The following is a 22,121-nucleotide window of genomic DNA, read 5'->3' as shown; positions in this document are numbered from 1 at the left end:
GGAGGAGAACACACTCCTGATAACATGAAAACCACTTGTGCAAAGAAGGCCCCTGAGTCCGGAAGACCTGTGCCCTTGGGAGGGCCATGCTGAACTCTGACCCTGAAGTTCACCAGAGAACAGTGTAGCAGGACAGTGTCAGGTATGGACAGCTGTGTGTGAACCTAGTTAGTTATATTACTGGAACACTGGCACAAAAGAAGGGACCAAGGTAAAACAAATTTATTCTGGGGAATAATTCCCTTTAAAAGTAGATCTCTATCTTTAGGAGACAAAAGGAAACACTGTGCTGAACCCATGTCCCCTGGTCTGGAGGGCCACAAGTCCACCTATGCTCTGCTGTGGGCTCTGGCCTCAGTGGCCAGACCCGGGTAAACCTGGAAGAAAGATGAGCCCACAGACACACAGTGCCATTGGAGACAATAACACCCTGTGACAAGGCCCCCTTCTGTATTATCTCCTCCCTGGAAGGTAAGGCAGGTGCACCCGACCACAGAAGGGTCCCCCAAGGACCAGGCAGGAGGCATGATGTGACTGCCAGTGCCCCATGCCCGTTACACAGGCCAACTAAATTCCCCACCGTCCGCCACCCACACTCTTCCCGAGACACCAGCTGTGGCCAAACCCATGAGAATCTGGAAAACCGAGACCACCCTGGGGTCCTCCTGCAGGAGACATTCTGAGGCAGGATGGGCAGGCAGCATATGTTACATTCTAAGTAAGATAGCTAGAGGGTAAAACACTCCAATGCCAATTTATTTTTAAAAAGGGTTCTGTGTAATTCTATGGTTTGCCCTTTCTTTTTTGTATAATTATACAACCTTTGAAAATTACATAAGTTGTAATGATCTAATACTATTAATAGTCATTCAGAAAAAACTTTCCCTCCCTCCCAACAACCATCCAGGGGGAATTAAAAGTCCTGAAAAGAGACCAATTCAACATGGCCTCTGCCCTGGTAGAAACAAAAAGCGAAAAGATGAGAAGAAAACAGAAATGGACTAACAGGTGCATGGCCAGTGTCTGTCAGGAGTGGGGCCCTGGCTGTTGCCTGAGGTGGTGAAAGGCAGAGCCTGCAGCATGCAGTTCGGCAGCCGGGAGGCCTCACAGCCACATCGTCCTCACTCCAGCGCGTCTGTGTCCCATTCTAGGTGTCATGGAAATCCTTCAGCAGGGTTCTCCTCCGCTGCTCTGCTATGTGCATCTGGTTCTCTAAGTCCTGCAGCAGGGAAGCAAGATGGTGCTTGCATAGCCCAGTCCCGAGAGCGCGGAACAGCCAAAGCCACCCCCCCACCACTCGCAGGGGCTTCAAGGGGTCAAGGCACTGCCCTTCCCACCCTGCTCTGCAGCAGCTTCCGGTCCACAGGCTAACAACCCTGTCGCCTGTTAACAAGTCAGTTCTCCTGGCCTGCAAGAGAGGGACCAAGAAGGGGGCAGGCACTCACCCCTCTGTCATAGCTGTCTGCACGCTCCACTTTCCATGACAGGTTTTCGATCTCAGCCTCCAGCTGAGCTTGCTGGTATTCAAACTGTATGGGCAGAGCAGGAGGGTCAAAAGGAGAGGGGCTGCAGCCAGGGCAGGGCCTGCAGATGGGAGGGGCAGACGCAGCACCTCAGGCTCGCATGAGCTACAGACAACCCTGTGACTGTCCTCAGAGAGCAGTGCTAGCTCCTGCAGCCAGAGCCAGAACCTCAACAAAAGGCTACCTGAGGGGCGCCTGGGAGGCTCAGTCATTACGCGTCTGCCTTCGGCTCAGCTCATGATCCCAGGGTCCTGGGATCGAGCCCCACATCGGGCTCCCTGCTCAGCGAGAAGCCTGCTTCTCCCTCTCCCACTCCCCCTGCTCGTGTTCCCTCTCTTGCTGTCTCTCTGTCAAATAAATACATAAAATCTTTAAAAAAAAAAAAAAAAAAGGCTACCTGAAGAGTACAGCTAAGCAGCAAGGCCCCAATTACCCTCCACCCCGAAAGAAGGGGGAAAATTTAAGCCACTGATGACAATATTCTCAACATACAGGGAAACAGAGGCTACAAAAACAAGTCAAAATGGATATTCACAGACATGGTATTCACTGAATACTTAATTTTTTCAGCCCTTCTGCAAATCAAGTCTTAAAAATATTCAAACCATTTGACTTAGTAATTGTACATCCGTTGTACAATTATACACAAAATGTTCCTCAACGTCTTACAGTAATGAAAAAGAGAAACAATAAACACCCCAACTGATGGTACAACCATATAATGAAACATTTATGCACATATTAAAAACAGTATTTACCAGCCTGGTAAATAAGGACAGCTGCAACAATAAACGGTTATAACAACAGAATGTCATGTATATAATTAACATTAAATGTAGAAATAATTAAAAGGCTGAAAAATGCTAACAGTAGCCATGTCTTTCTGGTGGGATTATGGATGATGTAAATGTTTTTCTGTCTTCCAACATTTAAGCAATAAATGTGTATTACTTTATAATCAGGGGAAACAACCCATATCTAAGATAAAGAATTAAACAAAGATGCAAAAAAGTCCACTATAATTTAGGAACATGCATATTGGGTATCCTCCTAAAGCATGGGTGCCGGCCTCCCAAGAGCTTTTTAGCCAGTTGCCCTATAACTATGGCCATTCAGGGGCTTTGGTATATCTGCCTTGATATTAGACACAAAGCCAGGGCCTGAAGTCTATTTTAGAGATGCCTACAGGAGAACTGAACTTTTTTTTTTTTTTTTTTAAAGAGAGAGAGAGCGAGCAAGCATGTATGCACACAAGGGTCAAAGCATCTTAAGCAGGCTCCGTGCTGAGCGTGGAGCAGGGCTCAATCTCACCACCCTGAGATCATAACCTGAGCCCAAACTAAGAGTCAGATGCTTAATTGACTGAGCCACCCAGGCGCCCCAGGAGAGCTAAACTTTTTAAAACTGACAGTTTTATTTTGCCCTCCCAACAACCAGGGTCTGGTCCCCACTCTCTGGGAAAGTGCGGGTAGACAAGGGTACCTCTGAAGCTAAGAGGGCAGAGCAGAGGACCGCTTGGCCTTACCAGCTTCTTCCTGGGTCCAGACTCCATGTAGTAGGCGTACGGGTAAGTGTACTGCAAGGTGTACCGGCACTACAACAGAAGACAGAAGGCTGCACGTGCGAACCTAACCTGCATGCATCGCAGGCGGCTTTCACAATTCTTATCCTACCGTGCAGTTAGCCTGGCTCTACAGGTATGAGCTCGAAGGAAATGAGGCCAAGCCAAATAAAGGATGAACTGGGGGACATGGAAAAAGCTGAAACAGAAATGGTCACAGAACACCCCACAGTTCCTTTTTCAAATTGTGATTTATTACCAGCAGCTGCCTCAATGGCTCTTCCCTCGGGTCGGACATCAGAGTCCACACACCTATCTCAATACTTGTCCAAAGACAATCTCTTAGTTTCTTTGGAGTGATGCGTGGATGGGACAAAAGAAGCAAAGGGCTCTAGTTTTCCCTGCAGTTCCTTCCCTATGACTGAGGTAGTGGAATACTCTTCTTGGAAATCCCCTGGCAGCCAGCAGCAGGCTGGGTCCTCAGTGGGCAGAGCCCAGGGAAATGTGGGCCCAGAAGCAGAAGCATGTAGAGCGACACAGTGCTGTGTTCCCTTGCCCCGTACACTGCCTCCCACCCTCAGACGTCTGGGCCTGACAGGGCCAGGTGCTGGGCCAGGGATCAGAAGGGGTAGGTGGTACAGACCTTGGCCAAGAGCTTGGCAGCATTCTGTAGGTACTGCCAGTCGATCCACGTCCCCAGATTATTCATGACTCTCTCCTGAATCTTTTCATGAATCCGCTGATATGTCTGTGCCTCCAGCTGCAAGCTCTTGTTATGGTTTTCCCACTACAGGGTATAGAGAAAGGTACACAAGTCCTGACATAAGTTCAGAATAGACACCTCGGTTGGCACAGCATGGCCACAGCTTCATCTAACTTATGGGGACTGTGTGTCCTTGCAAGTGCAGGAGGAGAACTTCTTCTTCTTTTTTAAAGATTTATTTATTTGAGAGAGAGAGCACGCGCGCATGCAGGGCAGGGTGGAGGGGCAGAGGGAGACGGAGAAAAGCAGACTCCCTGCTAAGTGCAGAGCCCAATGTGGGCTGATCCCAGGGCCCTGAGATCCTGACCTGAGCTGAAATCACGAGTTGGCCGCCCAGTCGATGGAGCCATTCAAGTGCCCCAGGAGGGGAACTTCCTCAGTCCAAACTACTAACCCTGTCCTAAGCAGTGGCCTGCCAGCCACATCACTCTACCATCTAGGGCAACAGGGCTTCAGCCCTGAAGACTAAACAAAGCTAGGCACCCACTGGTCTACTGTGTTTAGAAAGCAAATGTGCCACCCTCTTTGGGCTTCTGAAGGGTCTTCCTGGGAGGAAGTGCCCTCTAAATTTGACTAAGATGGTACCAGATGGAAAAGACTATCTGATGGTCCCCTCATTGTTCTTTAATCCATCATTCAAAGAGCACTGTTGGTCGTGGCTGCCCTTTGAAGCCCAAAAGTCACATTTACTGGAAGCATCACTCAGGCCCACTGCAGGAGCTCCTCTCCCTGACTTCTGTGTGCATGGACCGGCATACCAGTCCCTGGGAATTCTGCCTCAGCAGGCCAGTGGGAAGAAGCCCACTCATGAGGAGCAGCCGCAGAAGAAGATGCCTACCCTCTCAAAGTAGAACAAGTACTTCTTGAGGGCCTCCCTGGCCTGCGCTTGTTGGCTCTGGTTGACAATGTCGGGGTTCTCCTTGTACCGACTGCACTCATAGTACTCGCTGCCATGGGTCTTCCAATCTCCTAGACACATCCAGCAGAAGTCTGCAAAGAATAGAAAATGAGGCATTTACACCCACAAGATAAGCCCGCATTCCTCCAACGGTAAAGCAGTGGGACAGACAGATCCTGTGAAAGGGGGGTGGGGCGGGGTTGTGACCTGACCAGAACTTCCTAAGGGTGCCTCTTTCCAGGAGGAAAGTGCACCTCTCCTCTTTGTCACATAACACTGTCCCTGTAGCCTTTCCTTGCCAATATGAATAGCCACCTGTCCTAAGAATATTTTGTACACAAAGCTGGGAATAAAGACTTTCTGCTATTTTGTCATTTTTTTTTTTTTAAAGAACACTTCTATAAAACCAATAGCTACCCAATAGTTCCTACTCAGAATTATGAGCCTGCTTCTACACTGAGGAAGTGAAGAGAGAAAAATAAAGATCCACCAAACATCTATAAATTACTGTGGTCTAATGGAGAGGGGCCAACCACAGTGCTGTTAGATGGCTACATCTCTATCCTGTCTGATCTATATCCTGTCTCTGACAAAGACCCTGACGGTGGGTAAACCCTGTTTCCCAGGATTCAAGTTGGCTCACTGACTTCTCCAAAGGACCTCATATAAAATTTGGGGAGACCCTCAGAGACCCAGAAGTCGTTCTCTTCTCCTGGGAGCCTTCACTAAACAGCGGCAATACCGCTATCTCCTTAATTAGCTAGGTGGTGCTTGCTACTGTCTTAAATACTACTACACTGCTTAGGGTTGCCCGTATAAGTGGTCACCATACAGGAATGCAAAGGATGGCAGCTAACTCTGGGTGGTGAGCGATGGGGAGACTACGGGGAGGGACACACAGGGGACTTCTTGGGTGCAAGGAATATGATGGGTACCGGGGTGTTCACTTGCCATTTCTCTTTAAACTGTATGCAAGTCTTATGCACTTTTCTAAGTGGATGATAACACGTCCCTCTCACTCAAACACACAAAGACAGAGTGGGATACCACAGAGGAAATATGCCACTACCCACGGCCTATCTTCATTCTACACTTCACTGCCACTGTTCCCCTCTAACACCTTGCCATGTCCATTCTGATTATGGTGGGCTCCTGGGAAAACACAGGAATACCATTAGATGGACCGTTACAAAGAGGAACCCTCAGGGCCTTCTGGTCAGCATTGAAGCTGCTGTGTAGGAGACCTGCCTGGACATACTTTCTACTTGAACAAATTTTATTTCTTTACTTCATCTGGCAGGAAGGAAAGCAAAACCAATAGGTTCCATGTAAGCTACTCCTGATGGACGAAGATGTAAAAGGCCAAATCAGAAGCCCTTGTGGAAACTTTGTAAAACCTTGAAGGAAGACTCTTCTGTTACTCCCTCCAATAAAACAGCCTGTTCTAAAAAGAAACCTGTAAGGTAGCACAGATAAACCCCACATTACTTACCTGCCTTGGCAAAAATAAAAAGAGCACACTAAAATCTTCTTGGATGACTGAGGATCATTAAGTTCTAAGAGTCATCCCAACCTTGACTTCTGACTATCTGTGTCAGCAAGATGGCAGTGAGATTGTTAAGAGGCACCAGAAAGGAGTAAGTAAAAAATCAAGAGCTGCTTTAGGCTGGGTACTGTAAGTGACTGAGGCCACCCTTTGTCACTTCACTACAAAAGCACTCACTAAACAGTGGAGGCCCAGGCACAAGAAATGCAGACTGTGCCCCTGGGCCTTGTGTACCACGCCTGGGACTCACCGTGTTTACACTTGGAGCATTGCTGTCAGAGGGAAACAGAAGAGAACATGTTAAGGGCAGGCTGACCAAAGGCTCCATGGCACATATGCAAAGGGTACGGGCTTCTGCTCACCATGTGATTGCAGCCTCCATTCTTCTCAATGCAGATGTTGCACTTGGGACACTGAGGAGACAGAAGGGCGCCATTAGGCTCACACACGACCAGGCCGGATCTAAGACAAATTACACAAAGCTCCTGGCACCCGTGCCCAGTAGCTCATCGTGCGAGCCCTTGTGGGGAGGAGCATCTCACTTAAATGTGGCGGGTCGCTGAGGCTGGAACAGCAATTCAAGGAAATGAGGTCAGCACATTTGGCTCTCAAACACTCCAAGCACCGGCTGAGCCCCACTAAGTCTTCCACCATCTGTCTCTGCCACGAGGCTGCTCAGATTAAGCACAAGCTGAGTCAGCACAAAGCCTTCCTGCTTGGGAAGAATGCCAAAGCAACACACGAGCTGCCACACTGGACCAAGTCCTGGTCAGCTTGCCTGGACTTCTGCTTCCACAAGAGGGCAAGGAAACAACCTCTAAAGCTCACTTGCTCTCATCTGAGAGATGCCCCAACCTCGGCAGCAATGCAGAGACCAGTCTGACGCTCTGCTCTCCCACTGCCACAAAGCAGACTATGTTTAATGAGGTCACGGTCATGGCTATGCTGTGAGTGCAGCAACTCAGCACATGACCAGCACAGGGTAGGTGCTGAGTCACCCAGGGCTCAAGGGGCTGAGGGCCACGTTTTCCCATGGGAAGTTTCAGAATGAGAACTGGGCATGCCTGGGCTTGCATCAGAGCCTTGCTCTTTACTACATGTTGCTATCAACCACCTCCCTCCCAGGGCTGTTAAAGCCTGGGAGGCATTAAAAAAAAAAACAGGTTTTCTTCTAATTATTCACCATATGGGTCAAACTTTTCCAGGGAGTTTATTATTTTATTAAAATAAACGCATCCAACACATGCTATGATAGTCCGCTGCAAACTCTGCCAAGTTTGGGCAAGGGTCTGCAGCCTCCAGCAAGGGCCCTGGGGCCCTGGGTGTTCTGCTCTCAATGGCCAGCCTCCTGGGTGAGGCCCTAGGCAGCATTAAGGAGGGCAGATCCATGACAGGTAAGATACAGTCCTTACGTCTTTAGTGTGAGCACTAATGTAGTTGGCTGTTTCAGAGTCGTCTGCACACTTCGTGAGCCATTTCCGGATTGTGGCGCAGTCTGTGGGGGCGTGATACATCTGACGACACTTGAAACTTAAAACCAGAAAAGAAAAACATTCAAATAATTGTTAGGTCAGGGTACCATATTTTCAATTTTCCTTCTGTCCAAGCCAACAGATCCTGAATTAGAGTTTTTCAAAGAAGTCAAGTCACTTCTCAAGGCCTTTGGGATCTTTACTTACCCAGGGCTATACCGAAATACTGTATGAATATCTCTTTAATCTAAGCACTTCTAAGACACACTCTTAATAAACCCAAATAAAATGCTTCTGTCTTAAATATCCTGCGTGGTGTTAACCCTCCCTTAAAGGATGTCAAATTCAGAGTTCAGTTTCTCAAAGGGCATGGCGAGGTGCTCTGAGACAGGTAACTCAGCTCAGACCCAAACAGAACCAAGATCCACTTTTTGGGAGCCTTGACTTGACTCCCAGCCAGATGTGCACAGGATGTACACAGGACAGAACCTGTTCAGTCTGCAGGGCCAATACCTCTGACAATGCCTGAAACTTAAAATCAGAAAAGAAAACACTCCAACAACTCATCCAGCTAGGTTTCCATGTTTTTCATTTCCCTTTTGTCCAAGCTAACACAACGTCTGGATAGTAAAGACACTCAGGCAAACAGCCTAACACATGTCCCAGGGAAAGAAGTTCATAATGTGGGACAAAGGGGCAACTGGGTGGCTCGGTTGATTAAGTGTCTGCCTTCGGCTCAGGTCATGACCTCAGGGTCCTGGGATTGAGTCCCGTGTTGGGCTCCCTGCTCAGTGGGGAGCCTGCTTCTCCCCCTCCCTCTGCCTGTGCTCTCTCACTATCTGTCAAATAAAAAAATCTTAAAAAAAAAAAATGTGGGACACAAAGGATGGAGTGCAACTACATTAGTGGTTCTTATTTATTTATTTATTTTTAAGGTAAGCTCCACGCCTAGCATGGAGCCCAACATGGGGCTTGAACTCACGACCCTGACATCAAGACCAGAGCTGAAATCAAGAGTCGGACACTTAATTGACAGAGCCACCCAGGCACCCTTATGTTAGTGGTTTTTAATCTTTGGTGAGCCACAGACTCCCTCAACAATGGTTTGAAAGGCAAGAACACATGCACACACACCCCATTTTCCATGTAGTTTCTCTGAAGCCCCACCAGGAATCATCTTAGGGAGGCATGATTAGGGACAGACACAGATGTGGACGTAAATTATGGCTCTGCCATTGCCTTGCAGCTCCATTTCCTCCCCTATTAACATGAGGGCAATAGTATCAATTATACACAATTGTGACAATGTAGGTAAAGAGATGAGAATAGTGTCTTTCCCATGGTAAGTCTTCAGTACACTTTATCCCCGTATCTACTGAATAGAGCAACCCAAGTAGATATAAACTACCTTTATGAATTGTAGCATTATAAAATTAGCCTACAAAGGGCAAGATGGAGAATGATTCAAACGCCGAAGGTTGTAGCTTTCAAACACAGTAATATTCGATTATCTGTGCAGGCACACACATACCAACATAGACAATCTCTGTGCCATGAGTCTCAGAAGCACAAACCATAGCACATTCTCCAAGAATCTGTGCCACTTTTTTGTTTCTAGACTGCGCATTATCAAACATCCCGTGGAACATGAGATGCTGGGTACACACCCTGCCCCTTCGGAGCAGAGCTGCTAGTTAGGCTCAAAGACCCTGTCTTTCCCAGCTCCACCCTCACCCACAGCAACAGCAGTGGTGCTTTGGAGGACAAGGCAGGAGCCCAGGGCTGCTCAGCACCCACACTCGCTCTTACCAGAACACCTCGTTGCACCGATTGCACTGTACTCGGCGAGCTCTAGGCTCCTGTACCCGAATAACCATGGGGCAGTCTGCACCAGGGCACAGCTGGAGCTGGTAATGACTCTGTGAACACACCAAGGGGAAACAATGAGGACATCCCCTAGTCACTGCTTCCAAATCAGACTTCCCTGCAGCTCAAACACCTTCTGTCCTTCCAGCCGATGACTTCTATCAAGGGGCTATAGGAATTCAGAAAGGATGTCACAAAGAACAGCATTAGGCAGATATTAAAGACCTACGAATGTTTAGCTAAAACTAGGTAGCAGCTCACTAGAATGATCTAAGGCTAGATTATAAAATGGAGTACAGAACTGTGTCTGTGAGCTAAAAGTGCACAGGTCTGGAAAGGAACACAGCCCAATCAGCTGTGCATCTAAAAGTATTATTCTAAGTGAAATAAGACCGAGAAAGACAAGTATCATATGATTTCACTTCTGTGCAGAATCTAAAACACAAAATGAATAAACAAAACAAAACTCAAAAGATAGAGAGAATAGAAGGGGAAGGGGGTTATAGGGTGGGTGAAATGGATGAAGGGGGTCAATTATATGGTGACGGATGGTAACGAGACTTACTTTGGTGACCACTTTGTAGCATATACAAATATTGAATTATTATGTTGTATACCTGAAACCAATATAATGTTACACACCAATTTTACCCAAAAACAAAAATAAAAGCTCTGAGAGGCTCAATGACCTTCACGCATGTACCAAAGGCAGCAAACAGCACAGGGAACAAGGCACTGTTTATCCCGCAGCCCATGTACGAGAAGATCCAGCCAGTTAGGCAATCTTGTAAGCTCAGGCACCATCGACGAAAATTATGAGAACTATGCTGCATGGAGGCTGCAAGCCTGAGTCGGGAGCCCAAAGGAGGGGAGGGAATCCAAAAGTGACCACGCTGGAATCCTGGACAAGTTTTCAAATTGCACAAAAAGCAATACCCCTTCTCTGTGCTTTATAAATCACACAGTGAACCAAATGCAACAGCAACTCCTGAGATAGCCCTGACTCGTGTTCATTCCCTGCCATACAATACACAGTTTAAGCAACTGTGTAGAAGGGGAGGAGGCCTGACCATTCTACCAGAGAAAACGAAGACTCAGAGAGGTCAAATAAAGGGTGGAAGGCTACACAGCGAGGAAGTAACAGACCTGGGATTCATGTCATTGTCAGCCTGACTCCAGGGCCTGTGTTCCTCACTACCACTCTAGTGGCTTCTCCACTTTGTAAAAGCCACAAGCTCTTTCTTCAAATTATAGCATCCAATGGCAGCCTTGTCTACAAAGTGACTGTGATGAGCATGAGGTGGAAGGTAGGCCCAGGAAGACAGACTTGCAACTACAGGGGCTGGTCATACCTCCACATAGTCCCTAAAGAGGTAGCGCCTGTATTTGTCTCTCAATTCTTCATTGGGCAGCAATGGAAACACGAAGTCCTCTGGTGTTCGGAGTGGGCAGTCCTGAGCCATGCAAGAGACTCCTGTTGAACAAAGACAACATGACGGATAACTGCACTGCAGAAGACATGACAATAATATATTTCCCCACTGCGTTCACCCAACAAATTCAGATTCCACATAGGAGATCCCTGAAGCCACAGATTTTAAAAAGAGAGAGAGAGAAATTAACGTATTTGCAGTGACACAACTAAAATTTACCTCAAATTACATATATATCACAAATAGCACCACTAAAAAAGCAGTATCATCTAAAAAATCCTATATGGTTCTTGGGGCACCTGTCTGGGTCAGTTGATAGAGCAGGCGACTCTTGATCTCAGGGACTTGAGTTCAAGCCCCCCATGGAGTGCAGAGATTAACTTAAAAAAAATCCTATATGGTTCTTGACTAACAATTTTGTTTTGTGACATTTCGTATTACGTGCAAGTGACTACCACCCAACACAATGAGATTCTGCAGATACTGTAAATGGGATGCTAATTGAGTTCTAATACCATCAAGTCATAGCATGACAAACACTCCTATAACCAATCACCAAATCTGATTTGTGTTATGCTACCTAAATAGCAGCAATCTCTGAGGGTTTCTGAGTTATAGCTACCACTTGGGGCATCAAGATAGGGTAGGTAGCTTAAAGGAGAGTTCTCCCAGAAGTTCACCTTGCACTCACACCAACATTTACATATATGCCCAAACAATAGCCTTAATCTTCTCATTTTGCTCAGGACTGGGGAAAATCTTGCCACTGTTCAGCCTGATGTGTTTGGAAACTAATGGTTCTGACAATAAAAACCCCAATCAGGCTCAGAAGAAAACACACAGTTGACCTGAGTACCTGCAAGGGCAAAGCTGAAGATAAATACTTCATGCCAGCCTTTTACAAATTTTGCAGCAGACTCACCCACACCCACGCCATCCTTGACAAGTACTGAGCAGTGCTGCTCCCAGCAGCTACGGCAAAACTGGTGCTGACAGGCCAGAGAAAGTAGGTTTTCCTTCCGCACAAACTGCATACACACTGCGCAGTGGTGAGGGGGGTGGGCCGTGGGAACCTGGGGAGAGGCAGATCCAAATGAGTGAAGAGGAACCTTCAGATCCTGGGAGGCCACAGGGGTGCCTGATGCAGCTAGGTGCATGGGAGGCGAGCCTGACCCTGCAACAAGTGTCAGAACTCAACTGCAATGTGTGGCCTCTGTGGGTCCCAAAAGTTCTCAAAAGAAAGCACAGATCAGGAAGGCTTCCTGAAGGAGGTGGCACATGAGCTGGGCTTGCACAATCACTAGGATTCAGAGAGGCCGAGGAAGGCTGAAAGGAGAACTTACATTAGTTTATGATGTCAGGTTGAAAAACTCAGAATTTCCAAATTGCCAAAGGTCCTTAAAGGTCATTCGGTCCAAATTCTGCTTTTAGAGGCTACCGGGTTTCTTTTATGAACTGCCCCATTTGGTGCACAGAGCTGCTACTTAAGCTTCTAACAATACCACACTGCAGGTTTACTTGTCAAAGACAGTGCTTTTCCCACAGATATGCCCAAAACACAAAACTTTACAGTTTTTACTAACTCACAACTCATCCTTAACACACTGCAGAGATGTAATATACAATTAATTTAGAGGGATGAGGAAGGCTCCTACCAGGGAAGAAACCTTCCAGGATGTGGGCAAATAACTGCAAAGCTTGAACTCCAGAATCCATGCCACGCTATACGAACTGGCAGACAAAGACAATGTGGGATCCCTGGCCCAAGCCACAAACTGACAAAGAAGTCCACTACAGGTTTACATTAGGTTCTGGTTAGTTCACTGGAAATACAAAAAACAATTGGAGGAAAAAGGCTATATTCTCATTTTTATCCAATGTGCTTCTGGAAATTTTCTCCTGAGAGCTACAAAGTTATGGGGTAATTTGAACCCTGATTCTCCCTCCTAAAGAGTGCTTTTGACATGGCCCTTACTCATTTGACAAATGTTTGTCAAACTCCTAAATACATAAGACACTGCTATGCATAGTAAGATATGGTTCCTAACCATAAAGCACACAGTCTGGTAGGGGAGTTGAAAAAGATGAGTGACTCATTACATCACACAGGTAAAGACTTCAAGACATAACTAGACGTGTTTGGAGAGGAGAGATCACAGGCTTTGTGAAAGACAGCCTGATTTGGGTCTTTAAAGATGAGTTCCATTCCCACAAGCAAAGATGGGGATAGGGTCAGGACATTCCAGGCCAGGGCCAGCACAAGCAGTCGAAGAGGCATATGGTGAGCTTGGGAACACCAAGCAGCCCAGCAGGAACGGAGTACAGGCTGTGTGTAAAGAAGAAGGTGAGGCTGGAGAGGGCCCCAGGACTGGCAATGATTTATTCTTCATCCATGAGGAAACTCTTTAAACTAAAATGGAAATGGAAGATTTAGGCCCATATTGGAACAAAAATCTCAGGCATGTTGTACTATAAACAAAGCAAGATGGTTCTCAATAACACCATAAGCCACAGCAAGAGCCATGTGTGTCAGGAGAAGCCTTGCTCAAGTGGGAGATACTCACATGTTTCGAGGGACTGGGCTGAACTCGAGCCTCAACGAGCAGCTGAGCAGAATTAGACTTGTATCTATAAAACAAAAAGCCGAAATAAAGGGATTCAGAAACGAAGACAAACGTTTTAACCTCTGAACAAAACCAGATGAGACCAACAAGTGCTGCGTTTGCACTAAAGTGTCTTTGTCTCTAATTACCTTCTGACAGTACCAAGCTTCCTTTTACTTTGGTATAAATACTTTTCTCTTTCAATTTTTTAAAATATTTTATTTATTTATTTGACAGAGAGAGACACAGCGAGAGAGGGAACACAAGCAGGGGGAGTGGGAGAGGGAGAAGGAGGCTCCCCGCTAGGCAGGGAGCCTGATGCGGGGCTCGATCCCAGGACTCCAGGATCATGACCTGAGCCAAAGGCAGATGCTTAACCAACTAAGCCACCCAGGCGCCCCATCTCTTTCAATTTTTAGCCCTCAACTGGTATGAGAATAATAACCCTGATTCAAAGACACCAAACTGTAAGAAAAATACTTATGAAGGACCATGTTTGTTTTCAACTCCTTTCTGGAAATATCTGTGTCTTCAGAATAGGGAAGGATATCTTAAGACAAAGAATATGCAGGGGCACCTGGTTGGCTCAGTCGGTGGAACATGCTACTCTTGATCTTGGGGTTGTGGGTTCAAGCCCACGTTGGGTGTAGAGATTATTTAAATAAAAATTAAAAAAAAATGCAAAGCATAAAGAGAAACTCTGACCAATTATGTTACATTTAAGAAGTTCAGGTCACCAGAACACCATAAAGTGAAAAGCCAGGCTATAAACGGAAGATAATTCAATACATATATAATTGGCAAAAGACTGATATTCAGAATAAATAAAAAGAAAACTTCCTCCAAGTCCATTTGAAAAGAAAGTAACAATAAAAAATGGGCAAAGACAGAGCAAGCATTTCACAGAAAAGAAAGCATGAATGGTCCTTAACAAGAAAAGATGCTCAACCTCCATAATAATCTGGGACACGATTATATGTCATTTATACCCAGCAGATTGTAAAACTTCAAGTCTGACAGCATCAGGAACACTCATATACCACTGGTAGGCATGTAACAGGATACAATCACTTTGGAAACATTTTGCCATTTAGTAAAGCTAAGGAACAGATACTCTCAGTTTTTATACTCAACTGTAGAAAAATATATGACACTAGGAGTCATGCACAAGAGTTTTCAGAGTTGCATTATTTGTAACAGCAAAAAACTAAAACTCACAAATGGTTTTTGACAGGAATATGGATGTCATAAAATGCAGCCTTGTTAATTTTAAAAGTTGAAGAACACATACAGCATGATTCCATGTCTGTTAAGTTCTAAAAACATACAAAACTAGGGGTACCTGGGTGGCTCAGCTGATTAAGCATCTGACTCTTGATCTCAGCTCAGGTCTTGATCTCAACGGTCATGAGTTCAAGCCCCGTGCTGGGCTCCATGCTGGGCATGGAGCCTAAAAAAAAACAAAAACACACAATCATACAAAACTAAAGGATATATAATTTAAGAATAAGAAGGGGTGCCTATGTGGCTCAGTCAGTTAAGCGTCCGCCTTTTGCTCAGGTCATGATCCTGGGGTCCTGGGATCGAGCCCCGCATCAGGCTCCCTGCTTCTCTCTCTCCCTCTACTGCTCCCCCTGCTTGTATTCTCTCTCTAATAAATCAAATCATTTTTTTTAAAAGATTTTATTTATTTGACAGAGAGAGACGGAACACAAGCAGGGGGAGTGGGAGAGGGAGAAGCAGGCTTCCCGCTGGGCAGGGAACCCGACGCGGGGCTCGATCCCAGGACCCTGGGATCATGACCTGAGCCGAAGGCAGCCGCTTAACCGACTGAGCCACCCAGGCATCCCAATAAATAAATAAAATCTTAAAAAAAAAACAATAAATAAGAAAATGATTAATACCAAATTCAAGATACTGGTCACTCTGGAGGGGAAGGAAGGGGGTATGGCCAGGCAGAGACTGCCATCAGAGGCTTCTGAATAAAGGTCAGAGGGTTTCTTATTTGGGCAGATACTTAAGTATGTTTGTTTTATCATTCTTTAAAACCTACACACATCACACACATGTGTGCACATACATATATTTTTGAAAAAGAAACATTTCATAATAAAAATTTAATTCCTTTCTGGAATGAGGTATGGAATATATACATTTAAAAATAAAAACAGGAGCGCCTGGGTGGCTCAGTCAGTTAAACGTCTGACTCTTGATTTTGGCCCAGGTCATGAGCTCAGGGTCCTGGGATAGAGCCCCGCATCAGATTCTGTGGGGAGTCTGCTGGAGATTCTCTCTCCCTCTGCCCCTCCCCTTGTTCTAACACTCTCTCTAAAATAAATAATAAAGCTTAAAAAAATAATAAAAATAAAAACAATTACCACGTGGCAATAAAAGTGTCACACAAAGCTCAGGAAAACCCATTACTCAGAATCCAGGAAGCTGAGCAGGGAAGAAGGTCTCATATATGTGACTTCCTTATTCCACCTAGTCAGAATGCCTCCTTCAACTGATTTTATTCCTACTTCTCACACTAGTATTCTTAATATCCTTAGCCATCTTGTCTATCCCCAAGTTAGGCTACAGTTGGACAGTGAGAGATACCCCACTGCTGGAACCTACATGGGTCCCAATTCTGGGTAGTAGAAACAGCAGTGCAGACAGTGGAAGTTCACTTGAAAGTCTACCTAAACGTATTCGCCTCTTGGGGATACAGAGTGAAGAGTTCAGTTAGTGAAATCAGAAGCGTATTTGCTCCTTCCTGAGTGGGCGGAGCTGCTCCAGCAGGTACAGCCATCCCAGTTATGTTTAGCCTGGAGAAGGAAAGGCATGACCTTCCTTTGCAGATAAATGGATCACACCGTACAAGGAAAGACTCTCTGGTGTGTGAAAGGGCAGGGATGTGCCCAGTGATTCTCACTAGTGGCAATTTTGTTCTCCAGGGCTTACTTGGAGACTTTATTTCAAAGGCTCGGGGTGCTAATTTCAGTGTCCCAGATTATGGAGGTTGAGCATCTTTTCATGTTAATGGCTGTTCATGCCTTCTTTTCTATGAAATGTTTGTTCTTTTGCTCATTTTTTGTTGTCTTTTCAAATGGATTCTGCCAGAGATTCTGCCAAACCTTACAACTCACAGAACAGTGCCCCACAAAAAGAATTATCTAACCCCAGATGGCATGCATGCTGAGGGTGAGAAACCCTATGCTAGACAGAAGCACATGCCTCTGTAGGCAGGGCATGGTGACTCTTCCCGGAGGGGGCAGCAGGAAGAGGAACCCCTCCTCCTGACAACTTCCAGGACATTCTGAGACTCCAAAGTCTGTGCCTCTAGAGATCTGGTTCTGGTGGTAAGCTGGCCTATCTTTTCTGAAGGTAATATTCAAAAGTATGTTGCATTCCTCACTTGATATATCCAAAAGAAACAAATGGAGATGTTAGCAAGTGTTATACAGAAGGGCACTGATTAGAAATTCTTAACGGCGTAAAAAAAATGAGCTAACTTCACTGACAACAGGGGTTTGGAAAAAAGCATGGGACATCTAGGGGCGCCTGGGTGGCTCAGTCGTTAGGTGTCTGCCTTCAGCTCAGGTCATGATCCCAGGGTCTTGGGATTGAGCCCCACGTCAGGCTCCCTGCTTTGGTGGGAAGCCTGCTTCTCCCTCTCCCACTCCCCCTGCTTGTGTTCCTCTCTCGCCGTGTCTCTCTCTGTCAAATAAATAAATAAAATCTTTAAAAAAGAAAAAAAAAAGCATGGGACATCTATACGATGAAATACTGAGCCAGCAATGAAACAGAGATAGAAAGAATATGATGCAATCATGAAAAAATGTTCGCCAGGTACTGAGAGGATAAAAGGATATACAATATGATCCAATGTTTTAAATATATAATATGCACATTGTTAAGGATATACTCCAAAACATAAACAATAATCACCACTGGGTGGATGGGCAGAGGAAGAAGCTATGGGCAAGGCCATCTCTCTTCCCCCAAACACCTTACCTGTCCAATATCTCTGCAACTTGCCAGTGGAAATTAACTAATATAAGTTTAGCAACTGAATGAGATACCTAGAAAGAAGAAAGAAAAAAAAATCAAATTACAACTGTAGTTTCTTTCAGAGAACTCCACTTTTTGAGAAGTGCATACATTCATGTCTACAGCAGGCCCAGGCTTGATTTCCAAATTCTTCCTCCTGGTTCTCTGCTTCATCTTTTAAGTTCAGACTCTTATAATCCTAGTGATAATCTTAGTATAATCTTTCCTGAATCTCTTTCACTTTTCTTTGCTTTCATTAATGACACTTCCAAGAAATTAGTTTGAGTTGAAACTGAAGTAAAACCACCCTGTGACAATAACAATCCAGCATCCAATTGAAGAAAAGAGCTGTGTGTTCCCTAATGTGGCCTATGTTCCCTCAAGCTGCTGAAGGAGGGCCACACATGGGAAGTGCACCTCTAGTTAGGCCTGTTAGTCTCAGAAAATCTCCAGGCTTGGACTTCTTGTATAAATCCAGCAAATCAAAACATCCCTGCTTAAAACCTCCAAATTCCTGGTAACCAATGAGCCCTGATTGCAAGTATGATTTAAAAGCCGATGGACAGGAGCACCTAGCTTGCAGGGGAGCCTGCTTCTCCCTCTTCCGCTGCCTGCCGCTCCCCCTGCTTATTCTGTCAAAAAAAAAAAAAAAAAAAAAGCCTATGGACAGCTTTTGTGGCCCCTACATTTTAAAGCACACTGGCTGTGGCTATCAAAAAGCCTCAGAAGGTGCTCTGAGCTAGGAAATCTACTTCTGTAAATTTTTCTGAGGAAATCATAGAGGATATGTGTACCGCAGTGCTTTACAAGAGTAAAAAACTAAAAATTACTAAATGTTCAACAAAAAGGAACTAGGTAAACAATATATGATAGGTCTATGCAATGATTTAGTATGCAGTCATTGAAAAGGATGTTACAGAAATAAGTTTATTGACATAGAAAGTTCACATTCTAATGTTAGGCTAAAGAAGCCAGTAGTAAGATAGCATGTACATGTTATAGCCACACTATGTTGTTAATAGGGAAAGAAGACTAGGGCGCCTGGGTGGCTCACAGTCAGTTAAGCGTCTGAACTCTTGATTACAGCTCAGGTCATGATTTCATGGTTGTAAGACACGGCCCTGCGTTGGGCTCTGTGCTGACTGGAGAGCCTGCTTGGGATTCTCTCTCTCCCTCTGCCCCTCTGGGGCTCCTGCGCAGGCATGCTCTCTCTCTCTTAAAAAGGGTGGAGTGGAGATGAGAAGCAGATTAGGCAGACTAGTTACAAAAAGGAACACCCTGAAGTTGTCAAGACTAGGGTAGAAGCACAGAAGACAGGGTTGTGTTTGGAGGTCTAGATCAGGCTTCCTAGGGAGAGCACTACATAGCATGAGGGTGCTACTGAATCAAGGAGAAACAAGGAGCACACTTCAGGCCACGGAGCCAAGAGAACACACAGAACCTTGGTACTCTGCCCACTGGACTGAGTCTTTAAACAGGAACTACCAAGGAACTATAAGGCAGCTGGTCCACAGATAAGAACTGCAGGCGGAAAGACACAGTGACCAACACGTAATCCCTAGAGCTCAAGTTACTCCTGAAAGGAGACAGGTGCACACTTACTAAACAAAGGCATGTCCCAGTGCATAATCAGTGTCAAAGGCTGTGCAGTGAGTGAATGCCTTTTTATCCTACAGCCCAGGTACATCTGGAGAAAACCAAGGTCTCAAGATAACACATTTCACTAAGGGTGGGGTTCCCCACATCCCTTCCATGCAAGGTAACAGCCATCTGACTCATACACGTTGCTGTAGTATTTTCTTCTTGAGGACCATGGAGACGTTAGGTCTAGGATCCCTGAATTGTAACTGACATTTCTTCTAACTGTTGCCATAACAAAACTATTTATCCACAGCAAACCACTATCACAAAATGAAAACAGACAAAACATAAGGTTTAAAGTTAAATAATTGCTTTGAATATAGCTTCTGACTACAGTTTTTGTTTTTTTTTTAATCTGATAGTGATACTGTTTTGGATGACCTCCTCACTGGAGCCTTTTCTATCACCTCTTACCTAATGGGGCCCAATCAGCCCTACACCATTTTCTGTCCTGACTTCTAAATGTCTTGACATGCAGTGGCTATTAGGTCCTGACAAGGCACTAAACCACCTGGGAAATGAGAGGAGTCCTGACCATGTCCAGCAGCCACCCCCACCGCTCCCTTCCTCACCACAGATGGCTTAGGTGGAGGCTGTGAGCTAAAAACAGGGGTCAGGCTGCCTCCCACAGATCCACAGAGCCTAGAACTGGACTGGAGAGAGCATGACCCCTCAACAAATGGCAATCATTAAGTGACATCCTGTCTTAATCTGTGGATTTTCAAAATCGAACTCCACAACTTTTCTTTTTTTTTTTTTTTAAAGATTTTATTTATTTATTTGAGAGAGAGAGAATGAGAGATAGACAGCACGAGAGGGAAGAGGGTCAGAGGGAGAAGCAGACTCCCCGCTGGGCGGGGAGCCCGATGTGGGACTCGATCCCGGGACTCCAGGATCATGACCCGAGCCGAAGGCAGTCGCTTAACCAACTGAGCCACCCAGGCACCCCAAAACTTTTCTTAGGAAAAAGAATTTTACCACCCTATCTAGTCTGATCCTTTGATTTGAACAGCACTTAACAGCAGCAACAAATCCTCAGAATTTGCACACCACATGCAGCCCACCTATGGAAAACATGGCCCTCTGTTGAAACAGAAATTTTATTAATGACTGCAAGTCCACTAATGACCAACTCAGAATATCCCAGCAGAGTTGAGTTTTGGTGAGAAGAGATTATGTGAAAAGAGAATACGTCTAGCACTTTATGAAACTGACAATGGAGTATATGAATCTATTCTTTCAGTGCCGACAGCCAAGAATACAGTAATATATACAAGATAAGAGGCACACATGTCAGCTATATGCACCTCCCACCAGCCTTCTGCAGGAAGTGCTACTGTGATCTCCATATCACAGATGGAGGTGTGAAAATGGCCCATATTATGTCCACAGTATATCATAGAAAATCAGGGACTTTCCCTCAGTAATCCATTATAAACCTAAAGGAACTCACAGACCATTAATTTAAGCAAAATGCAGTGTGACTGTGCCTTGCCCTGTAATGGACACCAGGGAATCTACAGGGAAGTCAGGTTCCAAAAGGTTCTCTGGCAAAAAGAGCACAGGGGTAGAGGAAGAGTACCTAGAAGAATTTATGCTAAAAAAGTAGTCCCATGGGACGCCTGGGTGGCTCAGTTGGTTAAATGTCTGCCTTCAGCTCAGGTCATGATCTAAGGGTCCTGGGATGGAGTCCCCATCGGGCTCCTTGCTCAGGGGGGAGCCTGCTTCTCCCACTTCCTCTGCCCCTCCCCCTGTTTGTGCTCTCTGAAAAATAAATAAAATCTTTTTAAAAAAGTAGTAGTCCCAGCAGGGAGGCCACCTCATCCTTGATCTTGGGTCACATGAGAGAACTGGGGACGCCTGGGTGGCTCAGTCGGTTGAGCGTCTGTGTTCAGCTTGGGTCAAGATCCCAGGGTTCTGGGATTGAGTCCTGCATCGGGCTCCCTGCTCAGTGGAAGTCTGCTTCTCTCTCTGCCCCACCCCCTCCCCCTACTTGTGCTATCACATGAGCAAGCTCTCTCTCTCGCAAAAATAAATCTTTTTTTTTTTAAAGATTTTATTTGTCAGGGAGAGAGAGTGTGAGAGAGAGCAAGCACAAGCAGGGGGAGTGGCAGGCAGAGGGAGAAGCAAGCTCACCGCTGAGCAGGGAGCCCGATGCGGGACTCCATCCCAGGACTCTGGGATCATGACCTGAGCTGAAGGCAGATGCTTAATCAACTAAGTCACCAAGGCATCCCAAATAAAATATTAAACAAACAAACAAACAAAAACAAACCGAGAGAGAACTTGACTGCACACATGTCCCAGCAGTATCTCAGAGAAAGCAAGAACAGTGATTTGGGGCAGAAAAGGAAGTGGGAGGGGGTGCAGGGGCACCAACATTTAAGCCATCTTCTACAAGAGGGCCAGGACAAACCTTGGAGATGAATCTTTCTCAGAGTGCAAACAGCTGAATTCTCTCAAGAAAGAATTCCCTGAGTATTCACACCATTACTGTTTAATGCTCAGAGCTCAGCAATCCATTCTGAATCTATTAGAGTTGATAGTTCACAATTGGGGAGAGTCTTCCATTCCTCTCTTTTCAATTGTGGAGAACAGAATCTTTTAGAGCAGAATCAAGATGAGCCCTTGCTGGACAGTTCTGATCAAGAAATTAACAACCTATCAGTACTATTGTCTGAACCCCTCTACTCCATATCCCTCAGGATTACCTTCCTGAAACCCTGATGTAAAAGTAATAATACTAAACAGCTCTTACACAGCTCTCATATCTTGCCGGG

The 22,121-nt window shown here is 45.6% G+C and overlaps 1 protein-coding gene across 3 annotated transcripts in view; it reads right to left on the bottom strand.

The window, feature by feature from the left end:
• Nucleotides 1-735: 735 nt before the first annotated feature.
• Nucleotides 736-22,121, bottom strand: part of ARIH2 (ariadne RBR E3 ubiquitin protein ligase 2) — a 47,787-nt gene continuing 26,401 nt past the window's right edge. For 2 of the 3 annotated variants that reach the window (XM_025885430.2, XM_025885433.2), the window contains 13 exons: nucleotides 17,665-17,732; nucleotides 13,627-13,690; nucleotides 11,985-12,135; nucleotides 10,982-11,103; nucleotides 9,573-9,682; nucleotides 7,704-7,821; nucleotides 6,654-6,704; nucleotides 6,542-6,563; nucleotides 4,686-4,837; nucleotides 3,728-3,871; nucleotides 3,049-3,117; nucleotides 1,446-1,529; nucleotides 736-1,219 (listed from right to left, as the gene is read on the bottom strand). In XM_025885430.2, the coding sequence (XP_025741215.1) occupies nucleotides 1,148-1,219; nucleotides 1,446-1,529; nucleotides 3,049-3,117; nucleotides 3,728-3,871; nucleotides 4,686-4,837; nucleotides 6,542-6,563; nucleotides 6,654-6,704; nucleotides 7,704-7,821; nucleotides 9,573-9,682; nucleotides 10,982-11,103; nucleotides 11,985-12,135; nucleotides 13,627-13,690; nucleotides 17,665-17,732 (1,227 nt within the window). In that variant the 3' untranslated portion in view covers nucleotides 736-1,147. The remainder of the gene's footprint in view (nucleotides 1,220-1,445; nucleotides 1,530-3,048; nucleotides 3,118-3,727; nucleotides 3,872-4,685; nucleotides 4,838-6,541; nucleotides 6,564-6,653; nucleotides 6,705-7,703; nucleotides 7,822-9,572; nucleotides 9,683-10,981; nucleotides 11,104-11,984; nucleotides 12,136-13,626; nucleotides 13,691-17,664; nucleotides 17,733-22,121) is intronic. The other variant, XM_073901175.1, reaches the window with a different exon arrangement.

Source organism: Callorhinus ursinus, unplaced genomic scaffold (assembly GCF_003265705.2).
Source record: "Callorhinus ursinus isolate GAN/ISIS: 27379988/994484 unplaced genomic scaffold, GSC_fseal_2.0 scaffold15, whole genome shotgun sequence".
In the NCBI taxonomy this organism is placed as follows: Eukaryota; Metazoa; Chordata; class Mammalia; order Carnivora; family Otariidae; genus Callorhinus; species Callorhinus ursinus.
This window is presented reverse-complemented; position numbering and strand designations above follow the sequence as displayed.